Source organism: Cebus imitator, unplaced genomic scaffold, assembly GCF_001604975.1.
Source record: "Cebus imitator isolate Cc_AM_T3 unplaced genomic scaffold, Cebus_imitator-1.0 Scaffold81, whole genome shotgun sequence".
In the NCBI taxonomy this organism is placed as follows: Eukaryota; Metazoa; Chordata; class Mammalia; order Primates; family Cebidae; genus Cebus; species Cebus imitator.
In genome coordinates, this window is record NW_016107396.1 from 4,502,708 (window position 1) to 4,512,191 (window position 9,484).

The 9,484-nt window shown below is 34.2% G+C and overlaps 1 protein-coding gene across 1 annotated transcript in view; it reads left to right on the plus strand.

Moving 5' to 3' along the window:
* PTPRK (protein tyrosine phosphatase receptor type K) overlaps positions 1 to 9,484 on the plus strand; it is a 574,079-nt gene that overhangs the window by 466,643 nt on the left and 97,952 nt on the right. Inside the window, exon 14 of the mRNA XM_017533300.2 lies at positions 2,086 to 2,122. Coding sequence (XP_017388789.2) covers positions 2,086 to 2,122 — 37 coding nt within the window. The remainder of the gene's footprint in view (positions 1 to 2,085; positions 2,123 to 9,484) is intronic.

Genomic DNA, 9,484 nt, shown 5'->3' on the forward strand with positions numbered 1-9,484 from the left:
ATTTTGGACACAGTTGTTTTTGAACACTGCCGCTGATCCCAAATGAATATTGAAGAGGAACACGCAACAGGGCATTAGAAACGACCAGCAGTTCCATATGTGAGAAAACAACCTGGCCTTTCATGCCTCATGCTGTTCTATTTGAAAGATTTTCTTTCCTAAAACTTATTGTTATTTATTTATTTATTGGCAGACAGAGATAGAGGGAAAACAAATGTTGAGGATAGACATTTTCACAATTTAAAATTCAATAGAATGATGATATTTTAATGGACTTGAAGCTGTGTAGGAAATTGCTGGGTTTATGTAATTGAGTCCCTAAGGTGAGCACCTGGGAGTGACACATGATATACAATTGCATCAGTCATATATCTTGGAATAGTTTAATTGGAAGATATAACAATCCGTTTGCATTTCTGCAGGGGCTGTGAGAGCTTTGGGTATTGATTAGCTGTTTTTGAATGAAAGCTTTATTGTTCACTTGCCTATATGGTTGGCTTGTAGGTAGCAGAGAGAAAGGGCACAGCGTCTTCTATGTGCGCCAAAGTCAGAGGCTGCTCAGGGTTGAAGATGCTCTTTTCTTCTGGTTTACTTTTAAAGAACTAGGCTCTTTAGAGAGTGGTCCAGTGTCCACTTCCCACACATACAGCATTCCATACCACTGCTGCAACCAGGCTGCTCTAAAAACAGAACACTATGGAAGTTATTAATCCATTCTGACTACAATGTAGCATTGTGTAGGAAGCATAGTTTTGTGTGAGGGCTTTCATCTTTAGAGAGGTTCCAAATTAACTTTGGATATTTGTTCTATTATACCAGAGGAGTGTTAATGAATATCTGTTACTTATAGAGGATTTTCTGTCATTCTTTAAAAGCTTTGATATGAATTTTCTCATCCGATTGTTAATATATCTACACTGTGGTTTTATCAAAATACAGAATGGCAACAATATATTTCACAGTTACCTTGGCAAATAGTTTTAAAGTTGATGTGGCTTCTGCCAGCAGAGTTTGGTAATGCTGATAGAAAGTTAACAGCAATTGCTTTTAGGAAATGAATATCCTTTTGAGCCTTTATGGGAATGTGAAATAATCTCTTGTAGGTTACTATGAAGATCTTAGGTCACAAGTAATAGAAGTGCAAAATTTTATTTTTAATTACTAATTCCCCCCTCACTGATTTATTTTAATTTAAAAATAAAAAATGCTTAAGTGGAAATTATAAACTCCTTTATAAATTATCAACATATAGAACTACTCAAGATGGAGTTAGAAATGCAACTTGCAAACAGCCTCTGGTTTGTTCACAGGCTTTGATACGTTTCTCATCTCTTGTGTATTCAAGGATATACAGTGAATCAACTAAGTCCTGGAGAAGTGAAGAGTGGGCCCACATGTAGCTGGTGGGGATATGTGTCTCCTACTGCCACCCTACAGTATTAAAAATAATAAAGATATTTTTTCTTGTCCTTTCCTCTTGCTTCTACTTTGTCTACCCCCTCTGTCTAGCAAGAGGAGGAAAATTATCTATGCTGAGAAATATTTAACTCCTAATAGCTACATTAAAAGAAAATAAAGAACAGATAAATTACACTGCAACTGTGATGCAATGTATGGATGATATTTCTAACTGCTATCATTTAGCTCTTTAGTCATGCTAGGATCCAAATGAAAGTATGTAATGTTCAGCTTTGATCTGAGTCTACAGCTTTCAGATGAAAATTAAATTTATATTTAGACCTGATTTGTACTAGCTTTGCAAATACATTTTTCTTTCTGATAGTTTACGAAGTACTATACATGAAAGTAGATGCTGTATGACTTGGTCACAAACTAGACTGTTTCATTGCAAGGTGAAAACATATTTACATGTCTATAAAAAACTAAAATACTTTTCAAAGTTATTTTAGATTTTTAAAAAATATCCCTAGAAATTGATATTTTTAAAAGTTTTCTTAATATTAAAGTTCTGTTGTTTATAATCTCTTTTTATGACCCCAGATGGATCTTCATAATAATTATAGTTTATGAAACAGGAAATATTATCTATCTATTGACTCTTTTCTTTCATTTTTACTCTATCAGGAAACTAAAACCCAGTGTGTACGCATTGCTACAAAAGGTAAGAGGTTTGCTTTTTTTGCTTGTTTTAACTACAATTTCCCCCTTTCTAAAATGGAAGGACTTTGTTCCCTGCTTCAGGGCTAATTAAATGTGGCATTTCTATTACACTTGGTTCTGTGACTCACTTGGGTGTCTTTAACAAGTAGTGGGGTGATACTTCCCATCCTGTAGTACTTGACTGAAGGAATCCTATTATGAGAATAGGAAAGATCTAGAAAACCTTAGAAAGGCTTATTTCTGCCATTTAGTATCTGAAAGGTCTTGTGCTGCTGATCAACCAATATCTTAGGAAAAGCTAATAACAGCTGAAGAAAATAGCAAGTCGCTTGTTTAAAAACCTCTATTACTTTGCATTGTAGACAATCAAACATAAAGAACCAAGCTAATTCATATATGTATAAGATTATAGGAGTAGAGATTGGTCCATATCTTCATCAGTAGTACAGTTACGTTTACTTTTTTTAAACTTATTCTGAGAAATCAGATCTGTGGTGGCTAGCTAATAGCCAGGGCAATTCCTGCTGACCCGGAGTATTATGGCTTACTTGCCTAGTTTCTTTGGCAAGAGAAAACACTTGGGTCTTTGAGTGAGTATGTAAAGTTCCAAGTGGGAGAAAGTCTCCTGCATTCTCTGTGTTTTTAATTCTTCATTCAAGAGTTACTTGATTGTGCCAACAAAGGAGAAATGACTACTTGATGTATTCTAGCAAGAGAAACATGAAAAAGCTTTCTGCATGCAGACATGGGCCTCCTCAGAGGGTTGGTTCTTTGGGTGGTTTTGTAACCAGGTCGTGGATGGGACTCAGCTCTCTCCCAGATGGGATGTGCCCTGAGGTTCTTGGGCTCTCTGGCCCCAGGAATGTGAAAGAGGCCCTGGCAGTGCCCTGAGCTTACCAGTCAAGTAAATACCAGATCCAAAGAGTTTTGCAGAGAGCGACTTATTTGGTAGAGAGAGAGAGAGAGAGAAAGAGAGAGAAGTAGAGAGAGCTCCAACACTGTTGTGGGAGGGGACCCCAGAGAGGGAAAATCCGCACAGGTAAGGTGCAGTGGAGTTGTAGCTTTGAAGTTATTCCCACCCCATTCATGTTTTTATCCAATGAGAGGAGTTCTTTCAAACTTCCTCTGGAATGATTGATCCTTGACTCTGATCCCAGATTGGTTGCTTGGGCCCACAACAGAGCCCCTCGTTCCAGGGCTTTTGGCAGGCTTTCTGAACAAAGGAAGCTCACCTGGAATTTTACCTAGCCCCAGAGTGGAAAAGTTAGACAAAGAACTCTAGTTTCCTGGGTGGGGAAGTGGATGGAGGCATGGGGCTGGGAAGTTCTTGAAACCATGCCCCTTGTGGACCATGGAAGAGAAGTTAATGTAGTCCCTCAGTTTGTTGTCAGAATTGGTAGGAGACCCACATTTGTGAGTAGTTGATTCATTTGGAATAGAAATGAATGGCCATATTCCGTACTGGCATCTTTCCTTTCATCATTTTTCTCCATCTAATCATCAATCGGCTCAATCAGCATTTGTGCTTTACTCCTGATTTGTAAGACAATGAAGAAAGACTTTCCCCTTGACTCTTGTGAATAATAAAGAAGCTCCATGGAAGAGAACAAATATATAATTTTTTCAATTCACATATTAAGATTCCTTTTGATAGTGTTTATTAAAAAAAGCAATTTTAAAAGAGAAAATATGTACAGATACATACAATATAAAGGATTTATTTTTCAAAAATTTAGCTTACAGATCAGGAACTAGAGTTGAAAATTTTAAAAGATAATAGCAGAAGGCATTTAGGTATATATCACCTGTATTTTTCCAGATTTAAAGTAGAACCAAAATGGTAAAAGGGTCCCAAATCGACCTCTGAAGTTCTTTAGATACATCATGCTATGTTTCTGCAACTGAGAAATGATAGATATATATTATCCTAGCATAACTTTTTTATTCAGTTATCTCATTATTTGCTCTTGCCTGAGATGTTTGTATCCTTTTATCTCAATGTCAATACAAATAAGAAACATGACAAATATCATATGATAGTTAAACTATAGGCGGATTGAGATCCTGGAAACAGTCTTACCCATGTGGCATGGAATAATTGCCAGAAATTTTGAGGTGGTAAGAAATAGTCCATTATTTGTCTAATAATCTAGGTCTGTTGCATTTCTGGATCTCAGGAAGGCAGTGTGGTATAGTGAGTAAGAGAAAGGACTCTGACCTTACATTATCTGAGTTCAGATACTGACTGTGTCTCTTAGGCGTGTTTTAGCATTGAGCAAATTATGTAAACACTCATTCCAAAAATTAAATAATAAAGTGGTCATACTTTCTTATTGTTGTGAGGATTAAAATAATGTATATAGGCCAGACGTGGTGGCTCCCAGGACTTTGCAACGCCAAAGTGGGAGGATAACTTGAGACCAAAAGTTTGATACAAGCTTGGGCAACATAGCAAGACCCTGTTTCTACTAAAAATGAAAATAAAATAAAATATATATGAAGTGCTTAAATAGTGCTTAGCATATTATAAATAGTATATGTGTTTACTATCTTATCTTTATACTAATAATTTTGTACTTTACTTAATAGGGACATAATTTATGTTAGACAGTTGTGAATGAAATATATATAAAAACAAAACTAAATTTTCATGATAGAGATTGTTAGGGCAGGGGAGAAACTAGGATTTTTTGTTTCTTTGTTTTTTAATGTTTCTGTCCAGATCTAATACATTTTCTTCTCTGAACATTTATCATTTTTTTCCACATGTGAAAAACTAACCCTGTTACTACAAAAACTAAAAAATTTAGCCAAGCATGGTGACATGCACCTGTAGCTCCAGCTACTTGGAAGACTGGAGGATTGCTTCAGCCTAGGAGTTTGAGGCTACAGTGAGCTATGACTGTACCACAGCACTCCAGCCTGNAAAAAAAAAAAAAAAAAAAAAAAAAAAAAAAAAAAAAAAAAAAAAAAAAAAAAAAACCTACCACATTTATTAAAGTAACATCAACTTATTGCCTGACTATATTTTAAACTAACATCATGCAAGTATGGTCAGCTTTGGTGTGAAACTTTTCCATGTGAAGAGAAAAAGTTTTCTGGCAGGGCATTTTGAAGACACATTTAATAGTCAAAATGGCATACTTATATGACTGGAAAGAGGCATGAGGGAACCTTCTGGTGGAGGAATGGTTCCATATTTCACAGGTGCATACATAGGTAACAATCTGTTGAACTGCATATTTAAAATGTGTGCACTTTACTCTTATAAATTTGTGTATAGATATGTGGGTAGATAGGTAAAGTATGTCTCAATATAAAAAAAATGAATTAAACATTGAAAATTGCATGACCAGAGTTAGAAATAGCACTGAGTATATAGAAGAGTCTTTGGAGTTTGAAAGGCTCCTCTTGTTAGCTTTAGTGAAGGTTTCATTTTCAGTACATAAGCCACTTTCCATGAGAAGGACAACCCTGTCCAGGAATCCCTGGGCTGAATGGAAAGGGTCTAGAAAGGACCTTTCTTCATCCTAGATGACTTGTATGGGCAAGGCTTGTGTTCCACCTGTCCCACAGTCAAAGCCTCCCCTGCCTTCCCACCCTCCCCTGCCTTCCCACCCTCTTTCCAGCCTCAGTTGTGATTACTGAAGAGCTGGAACCTTGCTTTCCTAATATCCTTTGTATTTAGATCAATTTTGCTAAAAATAACTTAGTTCTCTGGAAAATCTGGTGTCCCTCCATAAGACATTCCAGTTTGCAGTGTGAGCTTTACCACACAAATTTTCTGTTCAGGCCATATGCAACAGTCTGTTGCTTTTTTCTCATTTTTTGAAATCTTAAAATGAATACTTATAAACATTCCAAATGTACTCTGGGACAAAGTATTTTGAAGGAAGTACGTGTTTCACTCACTCACTCACTCACTCTCTCTTCCTCTGGAAATTGTTTTTTTAGCCCTTTTATTTTAGAAAAAGTTGTATTTTGTATGGAAATGCCAAAGAGTTCATTGTTACCTGTTAGTATCATATTTATAATAGAAAATAAAACATTTTACTAAAACTAAAAAAAAAAAATATTTAGCCAAGTTTTAAGCTCTGATTTAATAGTCTTATACATCACTGTATGTCGAGGACAAGTACAGAGTGAGAGTCATATTAGATATAATAAATATTTGTTGAGTTGGTAGTAGAATTTGAACAAAACTTAAGGTAGATGTTTCAGCTTTCGTGTTTAGTGAAACTAGTTATAGTACTCTCTGCAATTATGGGCATTATTAGAGCGGTTTATATGTGAGTTAATACAAATTTATTAAATAATTAGTGTTGTTTTTATTTATTTAACTGTGTATTTATATTGTGATATATGTTTCGCATTCTAATGTAGAATACATTTTGGCCGAAGCTAAGACTTTATTTGATTCTAGTAAGAAAGCAGTCAGTTAAAAATATAATCTATAAACTAATGTGAATTAAATTTAATTTAATCCTAGTCTGTGTTTACATCAGCTTTATTCAAATGAGTTTTCTTCTGCTGAATACTGTGATAATCAGTGATTTCTTATTAACCCAAATGGCTACTTGTTAGGATAAATAGGAAGACAGTTTAGCTAAAATTCTCTTTTCAGTGTAATCACTGCTTTTCTTATGACTGTATTCTATAGCCTCTTTGCTTTCCTGGTACTCACATTTCAATGTGAAGAACCTATTCAAATGAATTAACTAGAATGAACGAGATGATGTATTAGAGCACAGAGTCCAAAGGAAATCTAGCTATTATTACCTCTTATTACTTAAATTCACAATGCAGTACATTATGAAGAGAGATTAAAATTCTAATAAGTGTCATAAGGCTGAACATAACTAAGTAGCACAAAAATGTACTGTGTTTTGAAATGAGAAACTCTGACTTCATTGGTAGATGCCTTTAAATTTTACAGGAAAAGTAAAAATAAGAGCTCTGAATATTTTTATGGTTCTCAAGCATAAGATCTGAACTAGAAATTAAAAAGGAGTATCACATGTAATTTTCAACGTTCATCTTTTCCCAACATTTTGAATTATTCTTAAAGTTAATGACAGTTCTCCCATTACAACTGTTATGTCTGAAATACCCTGGGTCTAACTGGTTTCTTCTTAATTCACTTCAAAATGGACCCTGGAACCTCTCTTTCTTCTCTCATTGCTAATATAAATAGACTCTTCTTCTCCACCATTTCCTAGAGAAATAGCCAAGTCACTGTAACAGAAAAGATATGAGGTAAAGACCTTCGAAGATGCATGATCACTGTTTTCATCCCAACCACAAGTTAGATGGAAGTTAACTATTTCTGTGCTTTAAAAGTAACAACCTATTATTGTTTGCATATGGAGTATTACTATTTTAATAATTTCTGACAGAATGATAGTAACTGGGATGCTAAGATGTAGAGAGAAATGGAAAAAATAGAACTGACCTGAAGATGATTCAAGCATTTTGCTTTTATGGAAATTAAACTGTTTTAGGAGATAATTTTTGACCTATTACCCTCTCTTTCCTGAGAAGCCTGTGGCAGGTACCTTACATTTATGGCTACATCTACAGGAGGGGAAGGATGACATTTATGCATAAGCTGATCAAACTGTCACTGATAACTGTGGAAAGGACGGAGTTTCCAACCTAATTTATAATGCTATAATCACATACTTAGAAGAGGCTGGAAAAACATAAATTGGTACAACCTAGGAGAACTAACTTATAATCCATTTCAGAAAAAAATTCACTAAGGTGCTTGACTATTATATCATCAGTATTCAAAAATCAGTAGCATAGCAGCAACAAAACAGTATTTTAAGATGATGCCATTTATAATGGGTCTTTAAAAATCAGAGTAGGAATATACCTGGCAAAAGATAGATTATACCTCTTCACTGAACACTACAAAACCTTACTGAGAGAAATTAAACAATACCTAAATTAATAGGAAGACACACCATGTTCATGGATTAGAAGATTCAATACTGGTAAAATGTTAGTTCTCCTATATTAATGTATAAATTTAAAACAATCAAAAATCCCAATTTTGTTTAAAAATAAATTTAACAATCTGACCCTAAAGACCAAATGAAAATGCAAAGGAACAAGAATATGCAAGCCTACTCTTCAATAAAAATAGGGTTCCTGGCTGTTGTCAAGGTCCATGATAAAGTTACAGTAATTAAGACAGTGTGGTAATAGCACAAGAATAAAAATTCTGACCAGTGAAAGAGAAACTCCAGTAATAGATGCACACGCACATGTTCACCATATTTATGACAAAGTTGAAACTGTAGGGAAGAGGGGAAAGGATACTCTTCAATAAATGGTACTTTTTCTATGTCTAAATGGAAGACATCGTATTTTGACCCTTAACTCACACTATATAAAAAATATAGAGCTACCTAAAAGACATATAACAGTATAGCTTTCAGAAGAATATAGGAGAATGTCTTTTATGATGTTATATTAGGCAAAGATTGTTGCCTGCATCCTCCACAAAAAAAATAAGTAAATAAAAATTTAAACAATTTTTTAAAAAGAATAAGTGAAGATTTCTTAGATAGGAGACAGAAATATGCTAAACATGAAAAAATAATAAATTCTATTTTAGACCTCTTTTCTGTCAAAAGATACCAATATGAGAATAAAATAGAATTTACAGAGGAGAAAAGATGTTTGTAATAAATATATCTGAAATAGATCATATCAAAAATGTATTTTAAAATTACTGAAACTAGTAAGGAAACAAGATTATCCATTAGAAAATAGAGGAAATACTTGAGCAGACACTTAAGAGAAAAGAAAATACAAGATGATCAATTAACCTATGAAATGGTACTCAACAGGAAAATGCAAATTGAAACCACAATGTGATTCCACAACACCCATTCCAAAATTACTAAAATAAAAAAGTGTAGAAAATACCAAGTCTTAAGAAGCATGTAAAATTATGGGAAATCTCATACCATCCTGCTGGTGGGGTATAAATTTGTACAACCACTTTGGAAAACTGTCTAGCAACATGGACTGAAAGTAAACTAACCTCTGTTCCAACAGTTCCATTCCTGAGATACTCACCAAAGAAATATGTATGTTAATACACCCAAAAACATGTATTACAAAATTTACAGCAGTACTATTTATAAAAGCAACAAATTGGAAATAACCCAGCAGTAACCAGTTGTACACTGCGTAGATAAGTTGGGTATATTCACATCATGCCATGCTCTAAAGCAAAGAATGCAAACTATTACAAGGCAAAATAATATACATAAGTATAACAAACATTATTTGAGTGAAAGCCAGACAACAAAGAATATATACTTTCATGTTTAATTTGTAAAAAAAA